The 17,086-nt window shown below is 36.9% G+C and overlaps 1 protein-coding gene across 2 annotated transcripts; it reads right to left on the bottom strand.

Moving 5' to 3' along the window:
- Positions 1-2,196: 2,196 nt before the first annotated feature.
- GP2 (glycoprotein 2) lies at positions 2,197-16,605 on the bottom strand. 2 transcript variants are annotated; one of them, XM_052001602.1, is made up of 10 exons: positions 16,428-16,605; positions 14,844-15,284; positions 14,619-14,741; positions 11,168-11,379; positions 8,983-9,131; positions 7,641-7,886; positions 7,370-7,532; positions 6,540-6,621; positions 4,922-4,969; positions 2,197-2,432 (listed from the first exon to the last, which is right to left on the bottom strand). In XM_052001602.1, exons 1-10 carry the CDS (start codon positions 16,498-16,500, stop codon positions 2,371-2,373), a joined length of 1,599 nt encoding a protein of 532 aa, XP_051857562.1. In that variant the 5' UTR covers positions 16,501-16,605; the 3' UTR covers positions 2,197-2,370. The 2 variants fall into 2 exon arrangements, with proteins under 2 accessions (XP_051857562.1, XP_051857568.1); XM_052001608.1 differs by having other exon boundaries at positions 4,922-4,966.
- Between the last annotated feature and the right edge of the window lie 481 nt (positions 16,606-17,086).

Raw genomic sequence — 17,086 nt, 5'->3', positions numbered from 1 at the left:
TCATAAAATGAGGGCATGAAACTAGATGATTTTAAAAATTCTTCTTGCTATAAATCCAATGTTACATAATGCAATTGCATAAAAAGAACTGAATTTACTGTACTTTTTTATTATTACTACAAACCATTGTTATTAACTGTATTAAGAATAAAATTCTGATAACAATAATGACTAGATTGGTAGGAGGCATCCCATTAATCATACCATAGCTATGGCATTCATCTTTTGTAAGAAGAACTAATGGCCTCCTGCAACAATTCTATTGTGGGAGAAATAATAATAATAATACATTGTATTTGTAGAATGCTTTATACTTTTCAAAGTTCTTTCTTATGAATTTTCTCATTTGATCTTTTCAACAGTGTTGCAATGTAGGCAAGGCAGACATTATCCAAATTTTACAGAAAAGGAAACTAAAGAGAACATAAAGACATCATGCCTCAAGTTGTGCCCCTAGCTGGTTGTGAAAGCTTTTATCTCTTCATCTTCTTTGGAGGAAAAAAGGGCAAATTAAAAATAGCTGGCACAACTCTACGATGTAGATAGCATCTATTGTAATAATAGCATTATTATTTTCATTTTACAGATGAAGAAACTGAGACAGAGATTGTGACACCCAAAGTCAAACAATCCATTGAATTTAGAGGTAGAATTTGAACTCAGGTCTTCCTGACTGCATGTCCTAAGTGGTATCCACTGTACTACCTAGCTGCCTATGAGGGAATATTTATTTTTGTTTACTTATTTTTGAAGGACGATTGCCCCAGATCACATAATTAGTTAGTATTAAGTTTTTGAGGTTGCATTGGAACTCAAGTCCTCCTAATTCTATGGCTGGGGCTCTATCCACTGCACCATCTAGCCACTTCTGAGGACACTTATTTTACTAGAAGGATGACATAATAGAGAAATGAGGAAGGACATCTAGTGGTTTGGAACTATGTGTCCAGGAATACAAGCATCACAAAGATACCACTCCAACCAATTCTTCCTTTAGACCAGTGTGGTAGGAAGAGCATTGAACTTGGAGTTTAAAGAATAGGTTCTCATTCCAATACTATGTAACCCCCAAGAAAACACCAGTTTTATCATCTGTAAAATGGATATTAGAATTGCAATACATACCTAATAACACTATTATGAGATTCAAATGAACTTTTGTTAAAGCACTTTGTAATAAACATGTATTCTTATCATTGTTATTATAAATCATGTGGTGGCAGGAGGTGATGTTGTACTGAATCATTTCTCATCCCCCTGTGACCCCCAGCCCCACCATTAGATCTCAGCTTTTAAGCAAATTGTTTTCAGATGTCCCATGCCATGAGAGAAATGGTTTGTGTTCCTATTTGATTATGTTAACTTTTCCTGAGACCAGGAAAGGTCTACCAAGAACTTTGGTTCTCAGGATGCTCTATATGTAACATGGCATTTAGAGCAAGAATATGTCTTATAATCATTTGCTTTCATGTCCTCATTGTATATCTAAGGAAACTGAGACTTGGAGAGCCTGTATTTATAAATCTGTGTTGATGTTACATGTTAAGAAATAGAAACATATCTCCTATACCTGCCCCAAGTGAAAAAACAAATCTAGTCATTTCAAATTCAACACTATTATATTCTACTGCTTTCTCTCCTTTGGAGGTTTTGAAAGCAATGAACACTGCCCATTCAGGCCACTTAGATCATATGCTTTATATATAATGTTTATTAAACTTTCCCCTAGAATCAGGCTGGATTCCACTTTGGTAACTATTATTCTATAGTCTAACCAGAATTGGAGGTTAGGGTGCTTGTGAGGGGGTGGGGAGAGCAATTCATAGCTTTCTCAGCTCTAGCCTAGGGTCACCACTTAACATCTCAAGCTAAGGAAATTTCATAGTGTGAGGTAGATGAGGATGCATCAAGGGGAACTTGCCCATTAGTTCACACTTAGATATCTGCATCCATAACCAAGCAGCTCTAGTCAATAATTCAGCCCACCTCCACATCGGGGATAAGGACTAACATAAGAAGACCCTTGTGTCATTCATAGATTCAGGACAAGGTTGAGATAAAGCCTTGTTCTAACATGCAGATTCTTCCCACCATGCCAGGTACTAGAGAGCCCTCTTTAAAGGGTTCACTGAGGCACAGACCAAAATAGATACGTAAAGCTCTCTGAAAGAGAAATAAGATAAAGGCACTGACAAATTCAGTTAATTTTTTTTTAAAAGAGAGAAATACTACATATTTGCCCCTACTTCACAACTATTACTAAACCATATTTTCTATGTCCTTTGGAGAGTTAAAAGGCAATATCCAGGATGCACGAGCTTCATTTGATAGAAGAGAGTACCATTTCTATAGCCAAGATATCTGGCTAGATTAATGGAACAACAAAATTCCAAGGATAGACAGCAGCATCCCTGGCCCAATCACTAGGAACCCTGAAACGTAAAAGAGAAAATATCAAGTTATTCTCCTTTGATCTCAAGCTTTAAGGATAAGCTGGATTCCCACTGATAATTGCACAGAGGTAGAAGAGAAAGAACTTCTGAATAAACTTGAAGCCACAAGGATGCATCCACTACAGTCAGGGAGGACTATATGAGGTGCCCTCTCATATGTATATCACCTATATTTGTATATCTCATACTTAATTAGGCTTGGAATTTGTAAGGCCCTATAATATGACAGAGCAAGGTGATACCATAGTTCAGAGAGTACAAGGCTTGGAGTCAGGAAGACTCATTCTCTTGAGTTCAAATCCTGCCTCATATACTTACTGTGTGACCCTGGACAAATCACTTAATCATATTTGTCTCCGTTTTCTCATCTGTAAATGAGCTAGAGAAGGAAATGGCAAACTCCTTGAGTATCTCTGCCAAGAAAACTCCAAATGGGCTTATGAAGAGTCAGACACAACTGAAATGACTGAACAATCATAGCAGCAATATGGGCTGTTGTCAGCTTTCTTGACCTGGAAGGCAGTATACTATAGTAGATAGAAAGCTAATTTCAGGATCACAAAGACCTAGTTCAAGTTACAAGTCACTTAATTTCTCAGTGACCTAGGCAACTCTTAAAGACTGTAAGTTGATATCTCTGCCAAAAAAAAAAAAAAAAAAAAAAAAAAAACCTCCATAAGCTGATACTAAGGAAATGATGACTTTGAGATTTCTCTCCACTCCCACCCTGGCTCATTCATATTCCCATAGCAGCAATAGAAGGTAGGCAGGCTTTGTGTTATTCTCCCCAGCATACAGACAAGAAAAATGAGACTTCAAGAACTTAAGGAACTAATCCAAAGCTAGGTAACTGCTTAGCAGCAGAGCTAGGATTGGAATATATGTCTCTCTTAATTCCAGTGCTTTTCCCACTATACCTTGTTGTACACCCCCATCCCCACACAAATATGCATGTGTATATATATATATACACACACATACATACATATATATATATATATATATATATATATATGTATATATATATATATATACAAACTCACACATATACCCTATTTCTTTTATCTCTTTCTGTTTCACTATCTCTTCTACTTTCTTTTTCATATAACTTTCCTTTGTACAATTTAAAAGCATGATTCAGCCAGAGAGAGACAGAGAGTAAAAGTGAAAAAGTCAAAGAATCAGAGAGAGAGAGTTAGAGAAAAAAGAGAGAGTAAGAGAGATAAAGAGACAATGAGAATCAGAGAGTTAGAGAGAGAGAAAGAGAGAGAGAGTCAGAGTTAGAGAGACAGAGAAAGAGAGAGTCAGAGTTAAACAGAGAGACAGAGAAAGAGAGAGAGTCAGAGAGAGAGAGAGAAGGGGAAGAAAAGGGAGGGGTCTTAAAGCAAGGGTTTTTTTTTAACATGGAATCTATGACATTGATTTCATTGTGGTTATTATTATTTTTACTATGATAATTGTATTTCAGTATCACAGATTTCTTTTGTATTTCTAAGAATCTTATTTGATGCATTTAAAAGCATCCTTCTAAGAAGGGACCATAGGCTTCACTAGAGTACCTAAAGGATCCATGGTAAAAAAAGATTAAGAATCTTGGCTTAGAGGGCAATCAGAAAACATTGATTACAGCTCTCTAGTATTACAAGTAAGAAAACTAAAGTCCAGAATGGAGATGAGACTTGTCCAGTGCTACCCAGCTAGTGAGTAGCTGCATTTTGAGGGGAGCCCAGCTCCCCGCTAACTCACTTCAGCAATCATCTTACTATACCATATATCTTGTCTACTCAGCCCATCTGACTTTTGGCTATACCAATAGCCCAGTCCATTGAAAAGATTTTTCTGACTTTAAAGATCTCCAGAGGAGAAGATTTCAAGATAAATCATCCATTCCAAGGTTTGACCATTACTTTTATAGAATAATATTATCTCAGTTGTTTTAGCTATGTTCTATGTTAAGCAGGATGTATTGGCAGGTTGCCATCTTATTGCACTTGTTTGGTGATTTTTTTGTTGTTCAGATCATTCAGTGTTGTCTGACTCTTTGTAACCTCAAGGACCATAGCATACCACTACTGTCTATCGAGTTTTTTTTGGCAGAGACATCAGAATGGTTTGTCATTTCTTTCGCCAGTACATTAAGGCAAATACAAGTCAATTGATTTGCCAAGAGTAACATAGCTAGTAAGTGTCAGAGGCAACATTTGAACTCAGGATTTTCTGACTCCAAACCCAGATCTATACTTACTGAGCCAACTAGTCACTGTGGTGATTTTTATTGTATTCTAATTGCATGGCTTATGATTGGGGTGGTTTCAGGTTTCCTTATATTCATATTCCTTATTGTAATACATTATTACAGAGAGAAGGAAGAAAGGAAGGAGGAAGGGAGGTAATGAGGGAAGAAGGGAGACAGAGAGGAAAAGAGGGAATGAGAAAGTGAAAGAGGGAAAGCAAAAGAAATAACTTACCTAAGGGGCTGTCGACTCCACTTTTGACAGGGACCGATAAGGAATCTACTAACAAGAATATAAAGTTGTGCATCAGGTGGGATCTATAGCCCTTGGGTCATCCTATTTCTGAAGAGTAATAGTATGAAAAATGATGGAATAATGAAAATTATATGACTTATCACATTTAGATCAATAGGAGAGCAAGACAGCTCAAAGCTTTAAAACAGAACTTACTTAAGAGAAATCACCTGTTGTTTGTTACTTCCTCCTACCCCAAAGTGTTCTTTCTGATATGAAGTAATGAAAGACCATTCCCACTTTATCCCATGTAGCCCCTCAGTTTCTGATCTTGCCACCTCAACAACATTCCTTGTATCCTTCACTTTCTCTCTCCTCAGACCCTTTCTTAGTTCAGACACTAATTATTTTCCACCTGGACGGTGGCAATAACCTCATAATTGATTTACCTGCCTCACATCTTTCTCCTTCTCCAATTCATTGTCTTCCACACAAGCAACAAAGTCATCTTCCTAAAGTCCTGAATAGCAAGTTTGGCCAAGTCACCCCTTAGCTCAATAAATGCTGAGAGCTCCCTGTTATTTCAAGAACCAAATATAAACTATTTTGCTGATACTTGGCTTATTTTTCAGTCATGGAAAAGTTTACTGTATAATAAACACATTACTCCTTTTTATATACATTATAGCTTACCAAATTGGACTTCTTACTGTTACTTATACATAATACTTAATTTCCACCTCTGCCTTTTTGCAGATGTCTGCTCTGTCCAGACTGCACTCCTTACCTTATTTCAAAGTTCAGCTCAGATAGTACCTGCTACACAAAGCCTTTCCTTATTCCCAGCTTTGTCTAAGCTTCTAGTACCTTCCCTGCTAACTGCCCCCCACAATTAAAAAATTGCCTTGTATATATTTATATATATTTATACCTACACATTGTCTCTCCCAACCAGATTATTGAGGGCAGAAGTTATTTCACTTTTGTCATTATATCCTCAAAGCCTAACACAATCCCAGACACACAGGAAATTCTTAATAAATATCTGGTGGTTGGTTAAGAAGTAAAAGAATCTAAGAGGCATAAACATGGGAAGATGAACTTATCCTAAATTTTTTAATTAAAAAAATTAAAATCTCAAATTCAACCAATAAGCATATTAAGGTAAAGCTTTCTGTATCCCCCTACAACATGCTCGAGCCCCCTTACTATGCAATATGCTTACTGCCTTTTCTTAACTTCTTTTACTCTTCAAAGTTGTCATTGATGTTTCAGGCTGTGTTCTACTAAACAATACTTCTCTTGCATTCTTACTTCTTCCTCTTTACCCAATAATATGGTGTGGTTGCTTCCCTCCTTCTTTTGACCTTGATCTCCATTTGAGCTCTCATCTCTCTTTTCTGTCTTAATGACTTACTTCCTCACCACCTACTCATTTCCCAAACCCTAACCATATAATGCCCAGTCCCTCCACCTTACTGCTGAAAGTGCTTTTTCCAAGATCACCAGTAATATCCTAATCACCAAATCCATTAACCAAATAGAAAGTTAATTGGATCTTTCCTCCAAGGATATTATTGATGACCTCACATTCTCATCATTATTAAGTTCTTCTTACCTCTCCGGGCAATAGGTCCCAAATTCAGAACATGAGATGTGTTGATTGTAACTTCACTGCGTTGTTGAGCTCCAGAGCAAGACTGTTAGAGTGGGAAATTCCCGTCAGATGAGTTTCTAACTGAAAATTTCCAACTGACACTTGCCCCTGACCCCAATAGCACTAATTTTGTAATCAGTTACACTTTATTTATGGTTTTCATCATTCAGAATAGTGTTTCCCTTTCTTAGCTTTCCTTTTTCCTCATCCAAATATACCTCAGTGCTACTCATGTAGTTTCTGTAGTCTTTGTCAAAGTGACCTCAATTAGATCTCCAAACATTTTGTATCAGATTCAGACTCATGCCTTCCAGACCACTCCTCCAATCCACCCCTATGATACATGACCTCCTTTACCTCCCTACCTTTACAATCCATTCTCTTCAAATAAGCATACTTTCTCCCAACTATGATTTCCATTTCCCATTTCCAAATATTCCCCCACTCTCCTAGGTTGCCATAAATGTTGAATGAAATGTACATTTCCCTTTTATTTAACACTTCCTCTTCAGGAGCCTAAAATTCCAAATGTGATTTCCCACAGTGTTCTTGCTTTACTGGGATGGGTTAAAATAACTTCCTTTGTTCTTCAGTAATCTCTTAAGGAAAAAAAAGGAATCTCAACCTCAAGTGGAGTGAAAAACACCCAAAGGAAATGGTTATCCTAAACTATTTCAAATTTAGCAAAGCTCCTAAAGACAAGGACCCCATCACTCTAGTGTGATTTGTATAGCTTATATTATACATGCACACTGATTATGGACACTCAGTCATATTCAAGATGCACTTACTGGATGACATCGTTCTTTCAATTTGTCACAAAGATGAACTTCACAGTGTAGATAGACAAGGTCATAATTTCCAGCAAACATAAACATTTGAACTGAAAAGCGACCTTGTGAAGACATCCCATTTTCCACCACTTTGATGGTTGAATCGTATAAGTTTGGGCAGCTGTGAGAGTGACAATGATAAGGTTATTCTTCTAGAAGGACCCAGATGGCCCAAGTCCTGTGGCTGAAATTTAGTTTTGCCCCCAGGCAACCATTAAGTGACAAATACCTGTTCCTAATGATGAAATACTTCAAAGGGTTGGTTGCATCGTTAGTGGGTGTAGCATAGCAGTTCCGCATCACTAAGTTGAACTGGGAGGTGTCCCCTTGATATAAAATGGCACCGACATAGAGCATGTCTTCAACAGACAATACAGCGGTAGAACCTTCATAAGGGGTGGTGTAATTCTTGTCTTGGAAGAGAGCCATTCTCACTAGGAATTTTCCTGAGCCAGCGGCACTAATGTTCAGAGCACTGGAACAAGACCATAATGTCAGAAGCATCAGCCTTTTACCTTTCATTCATTTATTTATTCAACAAATATTTATTAAAAGCCAACTGTGTGCAAATTACTGTGATAAACCATAAGGAAGACATATCATTTAGACAATACAATATTAATGCCTTGAAGTTTACAGTCAATTGGGGTTGAGCCACAAAGACAATTATAATATGCATCATTGTATGACAAGAGCATTAGAGATAAACAACAAAAATTGATATGAGCAGTAGAGGGAAGGGAGTCATTACCAACCAGAGAGGAATGAGAATGAATTGTACTCGGTTATCTCTAATAGTAAAACACATTTGAAACCAATGTTTTATGAAGTCAAGATTTTGTGAGGTTGATCTCTTTATGGGCTACCTAGCTTAGACCTATCCCACTTCCAACTCCACCTTTCCAGTGTTCTTACACATTATATACTCTACTTGTTCTTTGATCCAGTGGCTCCTTGCTGTCCCATAGACACCCTTATCTCATAGCTTTGAGCATTTTTACTGGATTTCCCCCCACATTCTTCCTCCTCATTTCTACCTGCTGACTTTCCTGGTTTAAGTCCGAGCTAAAATTCCACCTTCTATGGGAAACCTTTCTCAATGCTTCATAATTCCAGTATCTTCCTTCTATTGATTATTTCCTATTTATCCTGTATACTGTTTTTTGCACATATTTGTTTGCATGTTGCCACTCCATTAGATTATGAGTGCTTCAAGAGTCTTTTTCCTTCCTTTGTATCTCTAACACCTGGAACATATTGGGCACTTAATGGTCTATTCCATAACTTTAGGCTATTTCTTCAATTCTAGCCATAATAAATTGGGTGCAGATGGATTGCAAATGGGACCATTGGTTACAAGTGGGAAAAAGGGACACAACAATTTTAAATACAATAAAGCCCTGACTCATATTCTCCTGACAGGGGGTCAGTGGTAATATTCTTGCAACCAGAGAAAATGAGGACATACAAAGAGTGCCATCCATACTACATACATGCTCTATGCTGTAAATTGCAACTGCAAATATTCTTAGACTGTACCATTTACCAAAGCAACTCTTCTAGTGTCATACCTGACAATGGGCTTTGTGGCTGTTTGGAGGCTGACTTTCATATCCAGTGGGTAGGCACACTGAAAGTCAATTTTGAAAATGTTTTCTCTGATGATGAGCTGATCGGCCAAGGTCAGGGTGTTTTTATAAATAGCATGAGTTTCATTTCTCTTGGGGGAAAAGAAATATTTTGTGTTACTAGAGTTACTTTTAAACAAATGAAAACAGTTTCAGCATTTCTCAAATATTGTCCTTTACATACCTTCACTCGTTGTCATAATGGTGTTTTCTTCCTTTTAAATTTATATGTGTGTGTGTATTACCTTGTATATTTCCATCTTAAAAGATTCCCCCTTAGCCCCACCATCATATACAAATATACAGGTATATACGTGAGTGTATAAACATATATATGTTTTATCATTCATTTATCAGAAGGTACAACAGGAAGTTCTCAAGAAGTTTTTAAGGCATTTTACTTGATTTTAATTTTAAAAAATACATTTATGCTATTTGGTTCTTTTAGATGACATTATAAAATCCAATCAAAAAAGGACATCATGGTTCTCCAAAGACTTAGAATCACTATTATTTTTTATCATCACCATCATCGTTTTCATAATCACTGAATGGTGATGATTAATTTTTAGAGTTAGAGGTTACAGTCAAAATCATCCAGTTCATTGTTAAATGAACAAATAATGAAATTAAAGTGTAACTAAAACCATGTTGTTTAGTCATTTTCAACTCTTCAAGACCCCATTTGGAATTTTCTTGGCAAAAATAGTGAAGAGGTTACCATTTCCTTTTCCAACTCACTTTACAGATGAAGAAACCAAGACAAACGTCATGCAGGGCCAGCAAATATCTGAGGCCAGATTTGAACTCAGAAAGAGGAGTCATATTGCCTCCAGACCTGGCACTCTATCCATTGCACCATCTAGCTCATTCATTATTTCTTCCATAATTTGGATTTTTTCCATGAGTATATTCTTTTTTTTTTTTTCCTGAGGCAATTGGGGTTAAGTGACTTGGCCAGAGTCACATAGCTAGGAAGTATTAAGTGTCTTGAGACCAGATTTGAACTCAGATCCTCCTGACTTCAGGACTGGTGCTCTATCCATTGCACCACCTAGTTGCCCCACCCACTGACTATATATATATATATATATATATATATATATATATATATATATATATATATATTCTTAACTTAGTGTTTTTCATTGAAGTATTTCCTGTCGGGAATTCAATTTTGAAAATCAATGTTATTTAGGGGGATAAAATGAATTTAATTCTAAACGTAGTCCACATATCCCTTAAAACTCTCTGAGAAGTGGCAGATGGTACAGTGGAAAGTACAGTGGAAAGATCTGAGTTCAGATCTGACCTCAAAATTTACCACTTACTAGCTGTGTAACTCTGGGCAAATCACCTAACCTCTCAGCAAACAAACAAAACACCTCTCTTGGTCTTCAAGGACTAAATGTGGAGTAAACTTTTTCACATTTTTGGTCACCCCTATGGTAAGGTCTTTATTAAATGACATTATTTATGTAAAGCATTTTGCCAACATTAAAGTGTTGTAGAAATGTTAGTAATGTAGAGGTTTGCTGGAGACAACTCAACCAGTTGGAAATATGATTGTTAAATTTTGAGTGTCAAATTTATATCTCTGAAATCCCAAACACTAAAAATCAAGGATTGATTTGTTGCTTTGTTGATTGTCTAGACTTAAAAAAATAATGGAGAAATTATTAATAATGCAAATTCAACTCCATAGTTTGTCAAGCAAACTTTGCCCCCAATGTTGTAAAATATTTATCATGCATATTATTACCATTACCATGTTAGTGTAAGATAATGATTGCAGCAACCCAACCAAAATTGGATGTCAAGTTTTAGAATGTCCCAAGAAATACTCTGTTCAGAGAAAGTGGGTTCACTTAAGCTTATGAAGACCTTACTCAATGACTGATAAAGAAAAGATTACTTATCTTTCCCCATGATAGAGAATTGACTTTACTTTCAGAGATGACAAATCTAAACACTAGAATGTCATCCAATATGTTTTTAATGGAGAGTAGAGGATGGAAGATTGTTGTTGAAAAAAATAGAATATCATTTTGGGAAAGATGGGAAACATCAGACCTGGTCTTCTTCTGATCTCTATCTCCTAGAAAAGAAAGTACTGAATTAAGCCTACCTCCAGAATTGTTCCACAGGCTCCAACCTGTGTGGGGCTCACCACTGTCAGCGAGTTTCTCTCATTTGTCTTCAAAAACCCACTGCAGTTTTGGTCTTTGAGGTATCCAAATATCTTTCCTGTTAACCCCAAACTCTCCAGTTGGCACTTGTCCAGAGACAATTGGATGTCATTGGCTCCACATTTCAGTAGAGGGCGCAAGCTGTCAATATCTAAAAAGCCACCAGACTTGCCAGTCAATAAAACCAGTCAATAAATGTTTGTTAAGCACTATATTTTACTACAGCATCAAGCAATACAAAGAAAGGCAAAAAAACAGTCACTGCTCTCAAAGTGCTTCACAATCTAACGGGAGAGACGATGTACAATCAGCTACATACAAACAAGAGTAAGTTAGAAATAATCCACAAAGAAAAGGCACTAGAAATAAGAAAGAGCAGGAAAGCTTCCTATGGATGGTAAGATTTTTGCTGAACTTTAGAGGAAGTCAGGGAGGGCATAAGATGGACATGGGGAGCAAGAGATTTCTACAGATGGGGAACAGTCAGTGAAAACGCTAATTCCTTGGAGTTTACAATGGTTGTACATTAGAATCTGAAATCAAGAAAAGGCACAGACACTTAACTTAGATCTAGACGGGACCTCTCAGGTCATCTAAGAGTCATTTATTGTAATCTTCCCATTTTTCAGATGAGTAAACTGTGGCTTAGTAGCTTGTCCTAGATCATCGCACAAGAGGTTAAAATGTGAATCCATGTCCTCCAACTCCAAATCCAGGGCCCTTTCTACTGTTCTATGCTTTGTAATGAAATAATTGGGAACATGAACACTTGTATCACCACCTCCTTTATATTGGAAACATGGGACAAAGAATAGTTTAAATAAAATCCGTTTTCTTTCTTACTACAAAATGAAAAGGGGAAGCTAGATGGCGCCATAGTGCACAGAGCACTGGGTTGGAACCAGGACGATTGTTTCATCTCCTTGAGTGCAAATCTGCTGTTACTAGCAGTATGATCCTGAGCAAGTCATTTAACCTGTTTGCCATGGTTTCCTAATCTTCAAAATGAGCTAGAGAAGGAAATGGCAAACCACTCTAGTAACTTTGCCAAGAAAACCTCAAATGGGATTACAAAGAATTGGATATGACTGAAACAGCTGAACAATAATAAAAACAAAATAAAAAAGCTTAGCTTTAAGACTTTACTGTAACACTTATGACAAAATAATATTTTTTGGATATGGAGAGCAGAAAATTTTCTGTCTCTGTTTCTCTCTATCTCTGTTTCTTTCTGTCTCTCTATTTCTCTGTGTTGTTTCTCTGTCTCTGTCTCTGTTTGTCTCTATCTCTGTGCTTCTGTCTCTCCCTCCTTTCCTCTCTCTCTCCCTCTTTTTCTCTTTTTTCCCTCTGTTTCTTAACTTCTCTGGTTTCCTTCATGGAAAGATGGAAGATACTACTCTCATCTCTTTGACAGGGGTAAAGAGTGAGGAAGCCAAAAAAAAAAAAAATACTGGATAACCTTGCTACTAGTCAAAGTTCCAAAATAATGATCCAGCAAAACTAGGAAATTAAGGTATCATAGCTTCTTTTCCTTGGTTGCTTTCCATCTTCCCAGTGTTTTTCTTTTTTTTTTTAATCAACAAGTAATAATAAATGTCTACTGTGTACCAGGCACTATGTCAGTTAATGGGAATACAAAGTCAGCTAATGATAACCCAAAGAAGCTTAAGTACACTAAGTGCGTGAATTGTTTCACTTTGGGTTTTGTGCTCCCAGCTCAGCTACTGCATATCTAATAAATTGCTTGTCATTTTATTGATTTAAAGCATATTGAAAAGCTACTGAATATTCACTAAAAGGAAAACTTTCTTCCTAATTTTGCTTTACATCGGTATTGGTAGAGCTTGTGTCTTGGTTGCATATCCATACCACATATGTATGTATTGACTTTATATCTCTAGTATCCTAGTACAATATCCAGCAGATAGATGGTGCTTAATAAATGCACGTTGAATTGAACTGCATATGTCAGAATGGAGCAAGTGATAGTAGGAGCTGTAAAATCAGGCTCAGTCTAGCATTGTAGGAATGATTGGACTTGCCTCTGGGTTTTTATTCCTAAAAATTTCAGATAGGAAAAGCACAACTGGACAACCTTACCCTGCCCACTAACTGTTGATATTATATTTGCCTGTCAATCCTCCACTCCAATGCCAAAGAAATTTATCTAAAAACACAGCTCAGACCATTGACCCCCACTACTTGATAAACTTTGGTAGTTCCCTATTACTTCTAGGATACAATTAAAAAATGCTGTTTGTCATTTAAGACCCATCAAAATTTGATACTTCCTATTTTTTCCCCAACTACTTTCATTCCTATATTTTCCTTCATGCACTGTATGATTCTGCTACGCTCCCTCTCCAACACATTCCCAAATAAGTGCATTTTATGATTATTCTTTATACCTGAGATCCTTGCTGTTACTCTCCCCCCTGCCCCTTCCCCTCTGTTCTCTCAATCTTTAGCTCCCTCTCTCTGTTCTCTCTCCCTCCCCTTCTCTCTTTCTCTTCTCCTCTCCCTCTACTTCTTAGTTTCCCTGGTTTCCTTCAAAATTCAACTTAAATCTTACCTCCTACAAGAATCTTTTCTGGGTCATGCTTCCTTCCCTCCCTAACACTGATTCCACCTCTTCTCCAGTGTCTTCCCTCTGAGATTATTTTTTTAATCTACTTTGTTAGTAGTATAATAGCTAGAGAGTTCAAATCTAGTCTCAAATACTTAGTACTTATGTGGTCTTGAGAGCAAGCTGGGTGACACAATGAAGTCAGAGAGACTCATGTTCCTAAGTTCAAATCTGACTTCTGACACTTACTAGTTGTATGACTCTGGACAAGTTACTTATCCCAATTTACCTCTGTTTCCTCATCTATAAAATTGTCTGAAAAGAAAAACCAGTCCCGTGTTTTTACCAAGAAAAATCTAATTTGGGTCTGAAATAATAAGAAACATGATCTTGAGCAAGGATACCTAACCTTTCAACTTGAGTTTCTTCATCTTTAAAATAGAGATGGCAATAGAACCTACCTCATAAGGTTGCTGTGAGGATTGAATGATATAATATGTGTAAGTCTATATAAATACTATTATCACTTGCTAAGTTTGTGAATGTGAGCTCCTTAAGGCCTGGGACAGTGTTTTTGCCTTGTTTTTATATCTCTAAATTTAGCCTATAATCTAGCACATGGTATACACTTAATGAATGTTTGTTACCTGACTGATGAACTGGTCTATCTTGCTTTGACCCCAACCCTATATTAAGTTATGGATCACCCATTCCACTCTTCCCAACAACCACTCTTTTCCTATTTATAATGTCCACCTTCTGTCTATAACCAGCATATACAAAGAACTTCGGTTTCCTACCAGTCTTCCCATACTTGTACCTACCAGAAATATTGAGATCTTTTCTGCAGTGACAGCCCCAGGTGCCATTGACAAGTAGACATTCCTCTTGGGGAGAACAGCTGGGATCACATGTTGGCTCAGGCTTATCATCGGTAGTGCTAGGGTCTACAGTAGGTGGGAAGGAGAAAAGGAGGTCAAATTGATAGAGGGGTTCATGAACCTCCCACTATCAAGAGCCCCAGAGTAATCCAGTTCCCAGCTGCTCACCTGTACAATACGCCACGTCACACTCAGGAGTGCCACTTAGCTTGTAGACATAGAATCCCCCAGCACAAGCCTTCACCTTCACTACTGTATTCCAGAGGCAACAATTACTGCTCCAGTGAGCACAGGCTGTGCGACTAACAATACCATCCTGTTTTGATGGATGGCTCCCATTCAGCCACATTGGGGCATCTGTACCACATCTATTAACTGGCACACATTTCTCTGGTATCCGTACCCCACCTGGTCCGGAAAACCGATACCAGCCTTCTTTATCAACATCACACATCTTCTTGTTAACTGTTTGGTTCAAGCTTCTCCAGGGTTCAACAAGTGTGGTGTAGTTAACACAGGGATCAGAACACACATGGGCTGTCGGTGTTCCTGGTTCTCCACAGTCCAAGTCCACTCTGTAGGAACTAGGTAAAAGACTATTTGCTGAATCTAATGGAATGAAGAAGCAAGTTCATATTAACTTTTTTTTTTGGCTAATTGGCATAAAACTATTTGGCTAGTCTCTCTTGGTTTACTTGTCCCCCTAATTGCTACTTTGTGATTTGAATTTATTTGCATTTTTTCTTTTTATATTTATTCTGTATATACTTATATATGAATTTGTTATTTTCCCTCCCTTTTCCCCTCCTTCAGTCACTACAGTGGAAACTTTTTGTTGAGTAGGTTTTGCTCTACTATTTGTATTTTTACCCTAGATGTCTAGCACAGTGCCTGGCACATAATAAATGCTTATTGATAGAGTCTACTGTTTATTTGTTGTGAATTTTCTTCTTCTGGGGTTTAGAACAGAGCTTGGTGCATAATAAATGCTATTTGTTGTATATTAAGTCTCTTTTGATGCAATAACCATCAACTAAATAAACATGGGGTTGAGAACAAAATCATCAGGATATTCATGACCCACTGACTTTCTAATTTTTTAGTCAGGACTTCCACTATAATGAAAACACTACATAATTGTTAACAAGTTGTAGTAGAGAAAAGAATAAGGATAAAAACACCACTAATTTTGGAGTTCAAAGAATGGATTTATTTGCTGTCTTGAAAGGGGGGGAAGGGAGGGAGGGAGAAAAATTTGGAACTCAAAAATTCAAGAAGTGAATGTTGAAAACTAGCTTTACATGTATTTGGAAAAACAATATATTATTAAGTTGTGGGGAGGGGGGGAACCTAGACACGGAGTTAAATAGCTGTGACTCTCAATCAGTATCTGAAGATCATTCAAGAAACTAGCTTTATGTTCTTAAGTAATTTTTTTCCAGCTTTGTATCTGATATTTTATTTTCTTCCAGTTACATATAAAAATAATTTTTAACATTTGATATATATGTATAATCATGCAAAACCTTTCCATAAATAATTGTAATAAAAGAAAACATAAACTAAGAAATAGTATGCTTCAATCTGCATTCAGACACCATCAGTTCATAAGTAAATTTTAGTCTGCAATTCGTCATTATCTGTTATCTGCTGTCCCCCATGTCTCCATGCCCTGTTTCACCTCCTATCCTAATCAACCTTGCCAGATATCATATTGGACTAGATAAATCCAAAATACCAGGTAATACTCACGCTTCTGGGTTGCAAATACCAAAGTGAAAAAGTAGCAGGTGCAGGCCACAAAGAAGAGGTAGAACCTCTTCATCTTGATCCCTGAATTGTCTTCTTATGCTACAGCATTGAGAGTTTTTGTGTAGTTGTGGGAAGAAAAAAACACCAGGTTAAAGAGAAAATTAATAAAGCAGAATATTGTTGCTGATCATGTGACAGGCACTGAAAATTGGCTTCCTCTAGAAGTTGAATTCCTTCCAAACCCCATCCTTTTACTCTTCCTCTTACTTTTTATAATCAAGTTAAACTCATTTTCTCTGCGTTTCTCATACTTAACATTATATCTCACATCACATGCCTTTGCATTAATCATCTTCTGTGCCTAGAAAAACACCCGTTTTATCTTTGCTTTATAGAATCCCTCTTTGTAAGCCACAGAAAAAGACTGATAAATAGAATATATAGAGAATGATTCTACATATATATGTATATAGAGAGAGACACATGTGTATATGTATATACATACATATGTGCATGTATGTATATAGATATACACACATATCTACATACATGTCTAATGATAGCCATCTCTATGGAGAGGTTCAGGGAGGGGAAGAAAAAAAGGCAGGGAAATTTACATGATAATTTTATCATATATTTAAAAAGAAAAGCAAGTTGTA

Source organism: Antechinus flavipes, chromosome 1, assembly GCF_016432865.1.
Source record: "Antechinus flavipes isolate AdamAnt ecotype Samford, QLD, Australia chromosome 1, AdamAnt_v2, whole genome shotgun sequence".
NCBI classification, from domain to species: domain Eukaryota; kingdom Metazoa; phylum Chordata; class Mammalia; order Dasyuromorphia; family Dasyuridae; genus Antechinus; species Antechinus flavipes.
This window is presented reverse-complemented; position numbering and strand designations above follow the sequence as displayed.

Excerpts from the sequence above, each read along its gene's own strand:
- GP2 (XM_052001602.1), bottom strand. The coding sequence starts at position 16,500 with ATGAAGAGGTTCTACCTCTTCTTTGTGGCCTGCACCTGCTACTTTTTC. Across the intron at positions 15,285-16,427 it reads GGTATTTGCAACCCAGAAGC|ATTCAGCAAATAGTCTTTTA; the intron begins GTGAGTATTACC and ends TCATTCCATTAG. Across the intron at positions 9,132-11,167 it reads CCTGTGGAACAATTCTGGAG|AGAAATGAAACTCATGCTAT; the intron begins GTAGGCTTAATT and ends TTTTCCCCCAAG.